Raw genomic sequence first — 17,973 nt, 5'->3', positions numbered from 1 at the left:
GCACAGAATTATTCAATCACACAGTGTTCAGAAAGTGCATTGTCCTCTATTCTGCATTTTAGATGAATGACTGTTTAGGTGCCACTGGTGGTGGCACTGTATCGATACTTTTAAAAACAAGTATTGTATCCGGATACAACATTTCAGTATCGATACTTTTTTGAGTATCAATACTTTTGACAACCCTAATCTGTATGATACAGGAGTTTTACTTTCTGAAGTAAATGTCAGAAATATTTTCTTGAGATTCTTTTCTTTTTTGGTGTTAATTTAGCCACTTATTGTAACAGTGATAACAAATCATTCTTTTCTTATCAGTGTCTATGTTATTGTTTCTTTTTCTGGTGAATGCAAAATGCCGCCAAACCAATGATTTAAAACTAGTTTTGGCTTCTAAGTGCTGTTTGCCAGTCAGGTGTAGACTTTATTAGCCGCTTCCAAGAGAGATTTTCTACATTACTTCAAAATAAGAGTCTCACACAAATGTACCTTAGCATCCAGGTTAATAATAATAATAATAATAGCTTTGTCAGACTTCACATTGAGGAGTAATATTGTGACCTTCAAATATCTCAGCATCTCATTCCTGAAAATTGTGATAAATCCCTCATTTTAAATGATCTCAAGTTTAATGTTCATTCAAGCGAAAACAAAATACAACAGGCTTTATGAAGATTTCAGTTCCTGAATATAACATCAGATTGTGGTTGGTTCAATTGAGAGTTCCCTGAATAAATAACATTTCTTGTAGTTTTTCCATAAACTTTTATAGAGAGGAAATCTAGGTCCGTTATGTGCGCAAAACCGCTTGTTGCATAGTCTTTCATTTGTTTCTCTTTATGTTCTGATTATAAATATCTCATAGCTACAATGTCAGCTGAGCAGTAGGAGATTTTGGTATGTATCATATGCTGACAACCTCCAGAGAATAAGTGTCTCAGTCAAAGTGAACAAAGTTATGCTGCCCTCCCTTTCCGGTTGTACCAAAAGAGTAGCCTCCTTTAAAATCCCTTTAATTATGCTGTCACACAAATTACCATAATCATCTTTACTTATCTTTACCTGAGCTGTTTGAGATGCAGGTCAGTTTAATTATATTCAGTCATGAGCAAGAGACGCTAAAGCTCAATTTTTTTTCTTCATTATTTTGAATTTAAAAATCCAATTAATTCACATATGCCACACAGTAATTTAGGGCTTAAGTTGTTCAGTGTTTTCAACCACAATAATTTAAATCAAGATGAAGCTTTTTGAGGTCTTACCAGTTTTCTGGTTGGTAAATAGAGAAGTCCTGGGTGTCTTCTCATAAATAAGATTCAAATTGCAGTGAACTAACCTCTCAAAGGATGACCTTCAGTAAATAAAATCTTAAATAGCTAATTAAAACCTGCCATTAAAGCAGGTTGCTCAAAGTCCCTGATGGCTAATAGATGAGGTTGTGGTCATTGAAGCTGAAGATTTCATCAGTGCTTGAGTGGGATGTTTTTTGCTTACAATTTCAGTTGTTAATGCCATCCACATTCCTAGTGCACTTAACATGAACTTTAGACTCTTCTTTTGACTCCTCTTCCTCCACTTCTTTTCTCCTCTTCTCATTTTTTCTTTTCAATTTATTTGATCAGTTTTTATGGCTACATGTTTAAATGTACCCCTAACAAGAACCACTCTTAGAAGGGAAAAGTAGGGTCATTTCTTAGAATTGAAGATGTAAAATCATATAGATAATTGCATTTGGATGCTATGAATGTCGCTTTCAGTTGGGGGGATTAAAGAAAACAGGGAATCACAAAGATACTTCATAAAAGCCCTCCTTTCTAAATGTGCACCCACCCAGCCACCCTCATTATTTACCCCATCAGCTGTGGAAGTGGGATGCTTGAATGACGCCACTGCCAAATAACTGCCCCCTGTGGGGAATTTGCATTATTCACGATTAAAGAAGCTCACACAGTGCGTCACAGTATGGTGTTCCTCCTTCCCCTCCATTTCCAACATGCTGAGGACCCTGAATGGCACACCTGTCTCCTGGCATATCCTTTGAAATAATAAGTATGCTGTAATTGCCGGAGAGTGGGACGGATTTTGTACATCACTTCCTGACCCCATGAGTGACAAACTTTTAGTGGGGCTGCATTTATTCCTTTCCCAATGCATTTTTAATGAGGGGTAAAAAGTGTTGCCGCATTTTGTTCTAGATGGCAGGAAAGTGGCTGTGACAGGTCTAATGGTTTTAACTTTATTTTTTATTTTCTAGGGAAATCAGAGGTTGGCAGATGTGATTACCTTCTCCTCCAAAAAAAAAAAAATTACAAAGGCTGAACAGATTAGTTCAGATTTAGCATTCTGAAACCGTAGTTTCAGAACGTTTTGGTACTTGATAGCCATAGTTGGCATTAATAATGGTTGAAATGACAGGTTTTTAAGTAGATTCCCTAATATCAACACGAATAAAAACCCTGAAGCACCTCTACTGATGACTGGTGGAACAAATCTTTTTGCTCTGCCATCACTCTCACAATTTCTCATTGCTGTAAGACATCTCATGAGTTTATTTGTGGTTAAAATAGCTTGATAAAAATCACAAATGTTTGTTTTCCATCTCCTCCTCCTCATTCATCTTATTACCTCATTTTCTATGCCACATCTTGCTTCTTTTAACTCATGCTCTGCTGTTGACAGCTTACCTTGCAGAGCCTCCCCTGTACCCTACTACTGAGCAATGAAGTGCTGGAACATGCTGCCTTCTGTTATAATTTAGAATCTCTGCCAGTTTCATGTCTTCAAAAAGCAGGAGCAATGAATTTAATTAGAAAGCTGTTGCATATCTCTGTGATACATTTCTTTTAATTAACCCCAAGTGAATAAATTAAAAATAATAGGGGCTGAAAAGTGTTGAAAAAAACACCCTAATGAAGTTTTCTGTTAATTGGGATGAAGTCTGCAGCCAAACCGCAGAGAGCAGTGCGCACCAGGAGCAAACAATACTGTCTGTAAGCTCTTAAAAAAAAGGGCCCAGGGCCTCCGTGCTGACTTCAAGTGTAAGAAATGCACCTCTGACGTGATGGAAATGACCATGGGCTTGGAGAAAAGGCTGTCCTGTTCTGGGCCGCTCTGCTGAGACTCCCCGTGCCGCGCTTGAAGCCGAGCCAGTGTTATTGCAGTTCTAATGCGGCTGACTCATTTGGAGCGGATCAGGAGTAATTATGGTAGGAAAAGTGGCTGCCGACCGAGGGGGTCAGGACACTTGTAACATGTGAAAAGAGCAATTATTCCAGGAGACAAAACCCTCCCTTATCCCGGCCGGTGCCAGGGTCAATGCAAGGGACGGCTGGGCTTCATTTCAGTAAGGCTTATTAGCCACAGCAAGCTGCAAAGTTTGAGAGAGTGCATCTTGTTAATGAACAGTCCCCCTGCACCATTCCTGTCTGCTTTCTCTCCCACTTACTGTGGGTGTTAATTATGTCATAATCATAGCAGGCATAGACTCACAGAAATCACCTCACAGACCCGAGCATTCATACACAACCATCTGGAAAAGCAAAATTCTGTACTGTAATAAAGAAAGCTTTTACAACAAATTATAAGAAGAACACACAGCCAGCTTGATCTCTAATAATGACTGGGGCAATTGCAAGAAATTGCCTAATTTTAGGGAAACGGTGTATGCATGTGTATCATTCTGTGTTTATGCATTGCTTTTTCTTTACTCCTTCCATATGTTTTAGCTAACGATTTGAACACGAATCAGTGGCCTTTGTTTATCACAGAGAACTCTCTCATCAGGCTGCTTTCAGCTGACATGTGTATTACAGCTGATTTTATTACCAGATGTCTTGTGTTTTGTCTTGCAGACTGAAAAACATGTCTTTGGGTTCAATTGAGGAGATTTTTGGAGCCGAGCTTCACATACAATAGAAAGACATCTGCATCAAATCTCTATTAACCGCAGTGGCCGACACCTTGGCCCTGGGACAACATTTTATTTGGGATTGCCATGGCCATAGCGATTACAGTGGTTGCTGAAATACAACGGACTTGAATAAATTGGCGCCTGAAGGCTGTAAACTCATGAGGGACGATTAAAGTTATGGTAATGGAGCAAAGACGCATAATTTTTTTCACCATTTTATTCAGCAATGGCTAATATGATGTTTTAAAACATAATGTATTGTTATCTAATAAGATGTTATATGGAATATTGTAATATGATATAATACAATATGTAAATGCACTACTTAGTTTTGCCCGACATGGTCAATTTTTGACTGATGATTGATTTGCATGCAATTTGTTTTTTAAAACAATACATAGATATATAAGAATAAAATCCATTTTCATTAAATGCATAAAAGGTTTTTGTGTGGTAATGCAATAACAAACAGCATGTGCGTTTATGTAATATTTTTTTTTTTATTTAGGAGAAAGATAAGCTTTAATTTTTCATTCAATAAAACAGCAAATGTAAACAAACACAGCAAATCTCTTTCTATTTAATATCTTACAATCCTTAAACAATTCTTTTAAATTGGTCAAACTCAGAGATGGCGGTTTAGACCTAAAAGACGCTGGATATTGAAGTCGGCCAGAAAAGCCTGATTTGTTTGTTTGTTTGTATTTTTGTTTATCTCTTTCATTAAGATATAACACAACATAGAGAGTATTGGAGTACTGCAAAAGAGGACTGCAAAAGAAATAGCTTTATGAGATGTTCATTTCTTAAACTGATCCTAACCAGAGCTAATGTTAGCCCCTACTATATGTTTTGTGATGTATTCAGTTATTTGTTTTGATATTTTTAAACCTGCAATTACAAAAACATCTTTCTGGTGATGGATGGTTTAGTCACTGCAAAAAATAATTTATGAATATTTTGCATCTACTTATGAATATGTAGTTACTAAGATTTTACTGCTACATGCTAGTTAAAAATACAGTCCTTGTCGAAGCATTAGCTGTGTCCATAGTTTAAATTCACACACTAATTACTGCTCAAAACGTAAGTTCATAATGATTTATCCTGCTTGGCTAAGTTTTTTTTTTCCCGAGTGTCTCATCATTAGAACTGTTGTAGGCTTTTTTATGCAAAGCACTTTTTTGAATCAATAGTTGACACTGATTAAGTTAATTATAACCATAATAAGAAGTGGAAATGCTCCAGACAAATGGAATCATTACTTTATTCTATTTTATTTTTTGCAGATCTAGTTATTTTGTGATCATCACGATGGGGGCTTAAACCTTTCTCTCAAAGCAGCTGGGGGCTGCAAATTATTAGGGGTCCTGAGAGAATGGGCCACCCAGGGCAAATTTCCACCTCCTAAACATCACCTCCCCCCCACCCCTTCTCCTAATTTGTCAGGAAGGCTGAACAGTCAAATCTTTAACCTCCCCTTGAATCTGGAGAGTAGGCATCACTGGGTTGAATATAAAGCTTTTAACCAATCAAGAGAAGGAATATGGAGCTGTTATTTTTTTTCTGCTGTTAAAGGTTTGGGGGCTTGTGCATTAGTCTAAACACCTTAAATCAAAATACACATCAAAATTATTTAAAGAAAAATAACTGCTTTGTAATTCACTGGTTCTGATGCTTCAATGACTAAAATAAAAGATGAAGCAAAAATAAATGCAGCAACAGCAGAATTTCACACAATGTGATAATTAACCTCAATGCTTGAGCCGATGTTGAATCAATAACAGGTCTTCCTTCAAGTTGAACAACTGACACACAGATAGTTGTTTATTCCCTTGGGGTGTTGAGGAAATGTGTGTACATGATTAAAAATACAGTTGGGAAAATATTTTTTTCCTACAGAAACCAAGCATTGTTTAGGAACGGCTGATAAATAGTTGCTTTCAGTATTCTTACTCATGCCGTATTTCTCTTTTAACTACATGTTTTTTTTACCTTTTCAAAAGGTTTCCTTGACTGATCTGTGATGTGTATTTTTTCTTAAAAACTTCAATATATACAAAAAAAAAAGCCTACTAGACTGATTTGGTTTTTCTGATAACTGCAAAAATGAAAGTGTAAATAGGGTAAGAGAAGTCGGATGGTATCTATAATGAAAATACATGCTCTGACAGGCCGCTTGGGCTGAGTAAAACTAACTGTACATATTCTTTGAAGATGTAATCTTAAAGAAAGAGAGAGATGACAGGGCTTTACACCCAGCACTAATGGCAAATTAAATTCCCCTCTCAGGAAAGATATTTGGTAGAGCAAGAGCTGTCTCTCCACTTTGTTGGGAAAATGTATCCCCGTGTTGGGGGAATGAATTTTGATGTGGAGAGGCATGCTTTTTTTTGACATCAAATGACACCGGAAGGTCAGTGGCACTTGTATCTGTTAAATGGGATGGATTAAGTGGAGGCTGCCTCTTGGTCTGCTTCTTACTTTCATAATGCAGCTTGGTTTTGTTTTATTGTTTTTTATGTTTTTTATTTTTTTTTCTGGGAGGTGCTAAAGAATTTAGGGTTCTGCTCTACGGCATTTCGCATAGCACCCGGAGTGATGACAGGTGCAAGAAAATGTCTCATGACATTAAGGGAATTGAAAAGACATTCACTTTACACAATCACTTTCTTTCCTGTCACTGCTTTTTGTTTAGTAGGTTTTAACTCCTGCTTGCTGCACTCCTGTTTTGCAGAGGCTGTTTTTCGGAGAAGACATAAAACCTGTTTGTTCCCAGCGATGGCTCTTCAGGCAGTTTGCAAAATAAAAACTCTGCCACAGTCTGGAGCAGAGAACCCACCACATACGCTTGTAGGAATAAATGTCAGACTAACTGGAAACAGAACCTGGGTAATATTAGACAGAAAGTGTGGTGTCATTTTAAAGGTGCTTAGCAGGGTTTTAAACATCTAACGGCAGCTGTGAGCAGCACACAGTAATTCCAGGATAGGTTAAAGCTTGTCCTTTTCAAACGTGATGTAAAACAGAGTGTATGTCGGGAGTGGTGGTCTCAGCCAATTAGGAGTTGTTCCTTCGGTGGTGCAGGAATGACCTTTTTCATATAATTACTTCTCTTATTTAAAGCAAAGATTTTGAGTTGAATAACTAATTAGGTGTCATAAAGGCAAATTAAAGATTTTTGTAATCCTTGAGGGAATTGGAGCGACTCTTTTTTTTTTTTTTTTTTTTTTTTTTTGATTCTTGCTGAACACAAGCTCTGATTCAAAACACANCTTCGGTGGTGCAGGAATGACCTTTTTCATATAATTACTTCTCTTATTTAAAGCAAAGATTTTGAGTTGAATAACTAATTAGGTGTCATAAAGGCTAATTATTGTTTTTATTAATTCTTGAGAGTATTTTATTGACTTTTTTTTTTTTTTTTTTTTTTTTTTCTTGCTGAACACAAGCTCTGATTCAAAACACACACGCACATACAAGCTCTCCCTCATTAAGACTGTTTTTAGTTCTGTAGAAGCCTGACAGGCGAGCTCTGTTGGCATACCTGCAGAGAGCTCCCCTAACAAGCCATGAAATACAGGTAGCCGTGTCTGCTCTTATTCAGTGTGGCTTGAATTCGAAGCTTTTTTAGTTTCATTTATGCTGAACATTGGTATTTATGGCAGGGTTTGTAATCCTAATGCAGCAACTTCAAGGTGTCTGTTTTGGGGTGGCAGGTTAGGGAGCTGAAGGGCAGGCAGGACACTAATTGTTGGCTCCCATCACTAGCTCTGAACCAATTACCCTCTACTCTCTACTTTTGATAAAGAAATAAGACAGCTCGACACCACTAGAGTCCTTTCTGACATATAAACCAATGCCATAAATTAGACTAACAAGCTCTTCCTTTTTATTCACCTCTTATGTAAAAGGGGAAATTGTTAATTAAGTTGCATCCCCTGCAATATTGATGTAGGGATGGAGAAAAAGTGCAAATCTGGATTTAATAATACATTTTTTTTTGTCTATTTACGTGCGTGTACATGTGTGAAAGAGTTAGAAAAGCTAGGCGGAAATGGGATTTTCTATTCCAAAGAAGTTTTTGTGAAAAGCAGTGTAAGGTCGTTTTGAAAGAGAGTAAACTCAATAAACTTCGCTGAAAAAAAAACAGCAAGAGAGGCAGTCCATTTGTATCTGCCGAGGTTGTTTTTTTTTATCACTGAAAAAGCAAATAGCAGGTCTAAATGCACAATACACACTGTCACTTTTGCAATTTCTTTCTTGGAAAAGAGATGTTAATAAAAGTTTTATCTCACCATGCACAAACTAATAAGTCAATAAGATTGTATATAAACTGTTTATATCATGTAAAAAAGGCCTTCACAGTCACTCGAACATACAAAATGTTAGCCTAAACCCCCACGACGCAGATGTCCTGCCCTTTTTGCCTCTTTTTGGTAGAGAGAGACAAATGTGTTTTGAAAGTAGAGTTGCAAGTGGCGTCCACTGTGTGTTCTTTTAGATGGATCAATAGCTCAGTGTGTGAGAGAGTGTCTTAAGAGCTGTTGTCTTGTGCTTTCAGCTGTGGCAGACCTGTTAGTGCTACAGAGGGGAGCTACGCACCCCTGCCTCCGTACCAGCAGTGGCCTGAGGGGGGCTTTTAGTCCGAACACAAATGTCAGCCTCACATAGACTATTAGTGTTTAGTGCAGTTATTAAATGGACTTTATTTGTCCTTTAGGAGGCTAAAAGGCGCACTTAAAGGGGACCTGCGTGACAGCAGGGCAATTTGTGAGTTTGGTAACTTAGGCTTGCTCATTGCGGACACATGAGTACAGATAAGTGTAAAAGGAGGAAAGGCTGTAATGCTCAGAGCACAGAGAGGAGACAGCATTGTGTGTTTGGGGTTTGTGCGCACGCTTATGTGTGTGTGTGTCTCTATGAAACACACACTGAGTGAGTGTATGCTAAAAGGCACTTAGGCCATAACATATCTCACTGGGGTCTGGTAGCAGCGTTTTTGTGGTCAGAGGCTTTTTAAAAGGTTAATGTTAATCTATACCAAACAAAGCCCATGAGGAGCTTTTACAGCCGAGGACAGTTGAGTGAAATGGGTTTTGATGAAATGGTAGGTAAGTAACATACTGCACATCTTGTTGTAAATACCACAGTAAGCTAAACAGGCCTTGTGTGTTTTATTCACAGAAATCCGTGTCCCTTCCTCTAAGGCCCACAGTCAGTGATCGTGTAACTTTTGTATTACAGCATGTTCCTAGCCGAACAAGTAAGTCAAGGTGTTGTAGTCCAATGTGACCTGGGTGCCTATCTACATGGAAGAGTGTTTTCTTTAATGCATATGAAGCAGGTAGGCAGCGTGCCGTGGCCGTGTGCGAACACTAGGCTTAGACGCCTCGGGAAGCAGCTGGCTTATCAAAAAAAAGAAGAGGACCTGAAAAGTCACTCGTGTTCCCGGGCCGTAAATCACGCGTTGCTGTTTGTCTCCTTATCACTACAGGTGTGCCGATGCTCTCTGTCCAGCCCAAAGGGAAGCAGAAGGGGTGTGCTGGCTGCAATCGGAAGATTAAAGACCGCTACCTGCTCAAGGCCTTGGACAAATACTGGCATGAAGACTGTCTCAAATGTGCCTGCTGTGACTGCCGCCTGGGGGAGGTGGGCTCCACCCTGTACACGAAAGCTAACCTCATCCTCTGTCGCAGGGACTACTTGAGGCAAGAAAGACACACAATCACTTTTACCCTCTCACAAAAACATAATGGTCATGTCACTACAAGAGTTCTTTTTTTTATCTCCTGGTAAAGTTCAATATGGTTTTTTTTTAGAAGTCTTATCTGTATGCAGAAAAAGGTGATGTTGCTAATCTTGTTTCTTGTTGCATTATGAGATACAATTAAGCCCAACATCATTCATACATCTGGAGAATGTGAGTTTGAAATAATCTTACAATTGACCTAAAATGATTTCTCTTTGAAAGTAAAAATAAATATGTGTTGACGTGACAAGCCAGAGTTCATCCTTGAAATTAAAGAACCTTTGGAAAGATTAGGGTGATGGCAGCAGGGCTTTCCAACCTCAAACACTTAGAGCTCATTATAGAGAAATTGTCAAACGACCAGAGAAAACTTGCAAAAAGCTTGCTGGCCATGTTGAGAAAAGATTAATTTCTCTAATGCTAATAAATACCTTTTATGTTGATTATTGAGAGGGTGATATTAAGTTTGCAACTCCAATTTTTAATAAAAACTAAATGAAGAAAGTGTTTTTTATTAAGTAATCCTCGTATTATATGTATTATTTTTTGAAAGATTGCAGACTCTTTTTGTTTTTAAAAAAATACCTCTTGATTGAACAGAAATAATTTAAAAGCAAAGTATGCCAGGGACATTAGTAATTATAGGATCAATCATGGTTTTGGGCCCCATCATATGTATTGATTATGTGTTTCATGACCTTTATTTTGAGAACGTTCCCTGCTGATAATGGAAGTATATTTGAGACAATCAATAGGATTTTTTCTGGTTTTATGCATATCATGAAATACATTACACTAATAATCTGATTGCAGAAACTAGATAAAAAAATGCTGGAACTTAAAAAATATTAAATATCTCTGTTAGAGTTTACTAAGTACATATATTCTCTGACTGTGGTGAAATCATTCCAGTTATAACAATGATAGAATAAAACTTTAGCACATAAGGTAATGGTGTTTTCACTCTACTACCACCTGCGCATCTGCAATGTAAAATCATCCTTTTGTTTTTGGACATTATGAATTATCTTTGTCATGAAAGCTCACAGTATTGCAGAGTTGCTGAAAGCTGTGAGAATCCTCCAGGCATGCTTGTTGCGCTGCTCCCCGCCCCCCAAACACACTTCTGATGCCCCTGCCATCTGCTTGTTAAATTAAACATGACCATTTCCTAGGCATTAGGTCACATTCCCTACCATTTATCTGTGAGGGAATCCCCCTGGGACCGACTTAGGGATGCCGGTGCCCTTCGCCCCACCCCCTTTCACTCTTGTCCAAACCTCTGCGTCAAGCACTGACCCACCCCCCCACCACCACCTCTCCGCCCACCCTTTACCTTTTTGTATTTTCCTTCAAGCTATATGTTTCTCAGCTATCTTCTTGTTATCTTTGAAATGCTGGAGGATATATTCTTAATAAGCTATATTTTTACATTTAAACCAAAATGCATATTTATTGTTTTGGTATTTGGGATTCTGATCAACCTTTAAAACGATTTTAAAAATCCTGGTTTTGGTGTGTGTATGCATACTAGGAATCCATGATGGCTCAGTAGCCCATTTCAAGCAAAGTAACGTTTTAAATACTTAAAACTCAACGCTTGACTTAAATTTATGGGTTACAGAATTTTTTAGCAAAACTTCCTCTAACATATTTGCTTTTAAAATTGTATGCTGAATAGGTTAATGATTCAGAAGATATATGAAGTAACAGGAGTGGTACGATTGATTAATGAGATGAGATAATGCATTATTTTAGATCTGCAAGACAAGATTTTAAAAATATTTTTAGGAACACTTAGGATTCATTTTTTTATTTTATTTTACAAGTGTATATATGGCAGGCAATGGCAAAACCAGGAAAAAGACCCTGCATGGTCTTTTGTGTTATTTAAAGATCCTGAAAAAGTGGGATCTAAAGTTTGCAGAGATGTTAAACTTGTGAAAACTCAAAACGAATTTGTGAAGACATGGCCATTTGGATGTTGTCACTCTGCAAAAAAAACATAATTGAAAAATATTATTTTAAGCGTTACCTGGAAAAGCCAGGTGGGTGCTAACAAAAGTTGTTAATTTAAATAACTTTGCATATCTTGCCGTAACACCTTCCCCACGTAAACAGGATGTCAATATAGCGTCCATCTCAACTCAAACCAACTTAATGTGAACTCAGCACAATTTTTCCATATAAAGATGATTCACAAAGCAGCATTATGATATTTGTGTTAAATATGTGCATTTGGCAGAAAACATCTTTTAACCGTCCAGAAATTTACACAAAATTATGGTAACAAGAACAAAAACTAAGTAAAAAAACTTGACATTTACAAATTGGTAAATGTCGACTCCTTTATCTCTACATGCTTTTTGTGTTTTCAAGTTGGTCTGAAATAGACATGTTGTTACATTATTATTGCTGCTCTTTTTAAAAGCTCATTTAGTTTTCCAAATTTTTTTTTACAGTTTATTTATAGGCCATTTTATGATACAAAGAAATCTCATAGAGGAGTACACCAGGTGACAGGAATTCCTCAATAGGAAACACAATATGCAATTCTAGCTCTGGAGGTGGGTGATTAATGTTTTAAGCTAGGCCAGTGGTTGAAAAAGAAGAAATACATAATTTGTATGTTTTGTAATGAAGTAAAACGTACAAGAAAATAGTCTGCCACTAATATCATGTTTGGATATTAAAAATCAAAAGTAGAATGATAAAGGATTTAATTCCAATCTGGTGAATCATAATATTTTGCAAAAAGTACTGCTGTTGATTTTCAGGATTCTCATATCCTGCCACTCCTTTTCTGCTGCAAAAGATTCCATCTTTATGTTGTACATGAATTCTAGAAAACGTTTAAGTTTAGGACCCAAGTGCAGAATTCTCCTTTCTTCTCCTGAAGCATTTACCGCAAAAGTTACGTGACTTCTCCATTTTGCTGTCTCTGTCTTCTTCAAATGTTATGTTGGCGGTAGATTCTGACATCTAACTTCTCTTCTTCTGGTTCAAATATTTTTTTTTCATCACCTTCGTCTGTTAATGTTGAATGGAAACATGGAGAGTTCACCAAAGTTTTTTAGTGAAGCGCGGCCATGGTTAGACGTGGTTAAGCTTTTTGGCAATGCTTTCAGTTTGGTTTATCTTAAAAAAACAGGGTATCATATTCAAAAAGCATTAAGAAGCTGTTTAAGCAGACATGTTTCTTTTTTTTTGTCATACATGCAGCTTATTGAGTGACACACATAACAAGAGCCCTCGTTGAGCCAAACAAACGAGGTATAGAAATTAGCTCTGAGTTGTGTGTTTGACCATATTCTGCAACCCATCATATACTGTGATCTAAGGTGTGGCTGTTGTGGATTCTCCTCACCACTCTGCCCTGATTTAAAACATAAGCCACAAAACATGGTGCAACACCGGCCAACTGGGACTAACCATGAAAAGAGGATGGGTTTAAACAATTTTAAACCACACACAGTTTACCATTTTAAAGGTAAACTGTGTGGTTTTCTTTTTTTTTCATGTAAACAATTCATTAGTTTCTTCATAACTTATTTTACATTTTTAGGTTTTTTTACTTAACATTTTGCAATAAAACTACAATTTTTTATGTTCTCGGAAAGGATTTTTTTTTTACTTTTTAAAATAACGTACTTTACTTACTTAAGATTGCTTTCTAAAGAATCTGTTATCAACTTAAAGCAATTTAATCCAGGTTGGACTAGTTTGGATGTTGCCTATTCTTATCCCATTGTAAGATTGCCAAATAACAAAAGAAGAAGTGAGTACTGGTTAATACTGGTTTATTTAATTAAAATTGCTTCATCCAATTAACTGATAATATTAACTTAGACCAGTGTGGTTGCCAGCCAGAAGAGGGTGCTGCTTTTCATCCTTAAGAGAAGCAAGACCATAATAGTTGAAAGAGAAATAATCATAGCATAAGTCATACCAGAACAGAAACAATCCAATCTGAGGCAGGAGCAGCAACATTTTGCACAGTAAAATTGTACGTATGCCATTCCGTTTTGTAAACAGTCGACAAGCTCTTTGACTTATCACTTCTTAAATAAAGCCAATTCAGCTTTGTTGAGTCGTAGAGCGGCTTCAAATTCTTACACCAAAATTATGGATGTGCAAGATAGATGAGGATGTGATAACAAAAAAGTAGATCACAAAAAGCTATATCACAGTTACCATACACTTCATCACCACAAAGTGGCAAGTACATACCTGGTCTTTAAATTATTTTTTTATGTCTCTGTTCATGGGGAATTATATTTTTTCTACTAATAGGTTGCTGATTTGTTATATTTTGTAACTCTTTCTAAGTTTGTTAATTTAAGAAAACCTCAGTTGATTGGTTTATTCAGTTAGCATTTAATGCAGCATGGATAATCAGTTAACATATGATAAATTGCTTCTTTTTAAAATTCAGCATTATATTAAAAAATGTCCATGTTGTGGAAGCCCCTTTTTATCAAAACAGTTTTTTTTCTAAATTGGCAATTAATGAATAAATAAATCAATAGATTAAACAACTAATCTTTAACAAACTACCCAAATGAAATGAAAGATTTACAACATAAATACATGGCATACGAAATTGCTCAGCCAGAAACTAGTTTTAAAAATATCTCTTAGATTTGCTGTTTTACCAAGTTTATTCAACTAGACCTTGTGGTTGAAACATACAGTTAAAAAGATACACCAATTTTAATTAGAGTATGGGATTTTAAGGGTTTAGGGTTCAAAAGGATAAAGTAATTTATATAATTGGAGAATAAAGGAAGAAGTACTTTCAATGCTCCTTCAAAAGAGTGTCTCAAGGATATAGGGTGTTGAGCTTAATCACTCACTTTAGATCTAGAGCTGACAACAAGATCACTATTAGAAAGTACTTTGAAAAAGGATGGTATTTTATTTTAATAGATTTGTGTACTTGGGGGTTGTGTTAAAACATAATACAAAAAACAACAATACAAACTAAAATCAGCTTTTAAGTTGTGAAAAAACTTTAGGATTTTCCAATATTTATTACGCAAAAAAATGGTGATTCTACTCTGGGTTTTTATGGACAATATTATTTCATCAATTATAAACAGCGATTTACTTAAAAGCCAATCATAGATAAAGCTGATGAATGAATACAGCAAATAAAAGGAATTCAATCAAAAACAAATGGAAAAGCAAAAACGTGTTTTTATCCAGTGAAATTTTAGAGTATCAGTTTGAAAGGCAAGAAAAACAAGAACTTAATCTGATCAGTTTTATCACTTTTTTTATTGTACATTTATAGTTTCAGGCTAGCCAGACATGTTTTGGAGTTTCTAATTTTGCTTTGCTGCTCTAAAGCATGCTTCATTTCAAAGACAAAAGAACTTGAAAACATGGCTGATATAATGGCTCCAGTAAGGCTTTAAACTTTTACACCCTTAACAAAGTTATACCCCTGACAAAACTCCTGGAATGCTAACTAATGATAGATGTCAAAAATTATATTATCCACAAACATAAATGAATGTACTGTTGCCATTGAGTCATGCCTGTTTTAGTTGCTATGGCTTTTATTAAGGCATCTATCTAAAGAATTTCAGCGTGAGTTTTAATCTGTCTACAGGATGTATTAATATTGGTAGTTTGAATTAGTTTTTAATATCAAGCCAAGTATTTAGTTGGTTTGCCTGTTGATTCTTTGTATTTTGAAACAACCTTGCAGTGGAGAACAATAGTTCATTTTCTTTTGCAAGAAAAAAATCAAACTTTTTATTTATTTGTCTGACACGAATCAGATAAGGGAAGTCCTAGTTTTCTTAGTTTACCTGTAAGGAGGGCGAGCTCTGTGTTCACTGGTGATTGAATAAAGGCATTGTAAAATATCAAAATCAACTACAAACTAAAGGAATAGGAGGTAAAAGCTTACTTCATTTGATGTTCTTGTAGCTAGTGTTGTTAATTAAAGAAATATTGGCCTCTACTTTATTAAAGAAAGATGGTGAATGTTTTTCCCCCACTCATCTATGGTTTTCAGTGACATTTTACTCACATCTTGGCTTTTTTTCTGACCTGGAAGGAGCTTGGGGCCCATTCGAGAAGCGCTCAGGGACGTTACATTGAGATAGGCCATTACCATCCATCAGTCCCCACCCACAGTTAATGCTTTTAAGATGCAGTGAGAGGTCCACTAAGACCTGATGTTGCCCCCAGAAGGAGCAGATGGTGCAGATGAGGTTGTAATAAATGGGGAAATGACCAAGAGTAGGCAAAAATGATGAAGCTCTTAGTTTCACTTAGTAAAATACATCAGCTGAAAGGACAGCAACCCCAACCCCGAAGCTGTAAGTGCCTAACTGGCATAGTGAAGGCAGAAGGAAAAGCTTTCTCGCACATTAGACCGGTAAGATGTAGAGGTCAGGCAGGGGATGGGAAAAAATGGAGAGCGACATGTGAAATAAAAAGTTAGAAACACTAAAATAAGAATAACATTGAAAGAGTGGAGATGAAGAGAGCTTTCTATGTGCCTCCGCTGCCCCAGATTGTCTAATGAAATCTATCCAACTTGCATTCTCTCCCTCCTGCGACAAATGCATAACACTTAATGGCTGAGATGCTTCAGATGAATGCTATTATGAAGAAAATTAAAAACCTTGCTTTGCAAAGGGAGAAGAGGCAGTTGAAGAGACTGGTGCTTTTCAGACGAGGGTGATGCAGTGTCCAGCTGCTGCCAGTTCCCTTTTCATTCTCTCTTTCCTTAGTAAAAGACCAGGTCTACCCTCACCTGCAGTAATGAAGTTGAATCTGTGCACTGAATTAGCTGCCTGCACTTCATTAAATACAAGCAGTGGATCAAACACACTGATTCTTTCTAAAGGGTTGGATCCCTGCCATGCTCACGTTCATTTTTATAGGAGCTCCATCTGTGATTGTCCTTCGGTGGCATTAGCACCTTAAATTCATTCACACATTCTCCTGAGTCTTTCTTTTCAAAATGCCTAAAATAAATGCCTGCACATCTCTATGCTAGTGCTTGCAGCAACTATAAGGTTTGGTTCCAATCTACATACTCCATAGAAACACTGTCAATTCTGCAAGTATTTTTATCTAGTTGGGCAAATTTCTCATTCAGACTCTAGAAAAAGAAATTAATTAGGCCTTTGTCTTAGAGCAATATAGTCATTGTGTGATCATCAGGATTGAGAACTGATTTAATTTAGTCTTTCATTTCACCCACTGGAAATGACATAATAGTCATCAACTTATCAAAGTGAGTTATAATTAACTGTAAGAGGAATATGTGCTTGAGATAACGAACATTATAGGTTATCTGCAGAAATATGATAACACTATAGGTATAATTGTTTTACAAGTCTTACTGCTTTAGGAATTTACTGTAAGCAGTAGCTTTTTGTCTTCTGGGGTGGATCAAAAGAAAACATTTTCACTTTTGAAATGACAACTATTGGGGAATGTCAGAACATGTGATGCATGCATTAACAGCTCTTCCTCTATTAAAATTGCCCCGACCCTTCGCAGACTTAAAAGTTTAAAGAGCTGAAAAAAAACATTGAAAACTTAAAGAGCCACAGACCAAACTGAAGGAAGCAACAAAGACAGGCAGGGGATACACTGCATGAGCTTTAAGGGTTTCAAGTTCAAGCAAAGCAGCAAGTTGAAAGAAATAAAGAAGGCATTCTTTTCTCTGAATACCTGTTGCAATGACTCAACATGAGGCAAAGGATAACTGCTTTATTGTGCTGCCTTTGAGCACATATAACAGTATCGGAATTATCTTTATTAATCAATTGTTGTAATAATTATCAACTAATTTGGTAATTTATTAATTGTTACCTGATGTATAGAGACTGTAAAACATGCCTTTTTGCCGACAGAGCGGCCCACTGAAAAAAAAAAAAAATGTATGTATATATATATATATATGTATATATATATATTAGGGATGGAACGGTTTTTGAAAACCGTCCGAACCGGTTCGACTGTCTCTGTTCGGTTCGCGTGTGTTGCGTTCGGTTCATGCGCGGCTCCATTTTCTCATAGGCGAAGCGTGTACACTCCAGAACAAAAGGTGGTGGTACTGCGACCAAAGCCAACCACCAGTAGTAAACAAGAAGAAGAAGAAGAAGCGAAGCGGCGCAGCCGGGTGTAGCAGAAAAAAATCAGTTGTTGTGGAGAATTGTGTGGGTATGGCGAGTAGGAAAGAACAGGAGTTGGAAGACGCGCCAGCAGCACTTTATAGGTCTGCTGTATGGGACCACTTTGCATTTACAGTGACCTACGAAAGTTGTGGATAAAAGGG

The 17,973-nt window shown here is 36.8% G+C and overlaps 1 protein-coding gene across 2 annotated transcripts in view; it reads left to right on the top strand.

Annotated features, from left to right (window-relative positions):
- The window catches only part of LOC107085592 (rhombotin-1), a 40,749-nt gene that overhangs the window by 11,929 nt on the left and 10,847 nt on the right, over positions 1 to 17,973 (top strand). Inside the window, exons 2-3 of one of the 2 annotated variants that reach the window (XM_015376023.1) lie at positions 3,852 to 4,090; positions 9,408 to 9,621. In XM_015376023.1, coding sequence (XP_015231509.1) covers positions 9,416 to 9,621 — 206 coding nt within the window. In that variant the 5' untranslated portion in view covers positions 3,852 to 4,090; positions 9,408 to 9,415. The remainder of the gene's footprint in view (positions 1 to 3,851; positions 4,091 to 9,407; positions 9,622 to 17,973) is intronic. The other variant, XM_015376022.1, reaches the window with a different exon arrangement.

This window comes from Cyprinodon variegatus, unplaced genomic scaffold (genome assembly GCF_000732505.1).
Source record: "Cyprinodon variegatus isolate N-32 unplaced genomic scaffold, C_variegatus-1.0 Scaffold128, whole genome shotgun sequence".
Classification (NCBI taxonomy): domain Eukaryota; kingdom Metazoa; phylum Chordata; class Actinopteri; order Cyprinodontiformes; family Cyprinodontidae; genus Cyprinodon; species Cyprinodon variegatus.
Note: the sequence above shows the minus strand (reverse complement) of the source record. Positions and strands in the feature narration are given on the sequence as shown.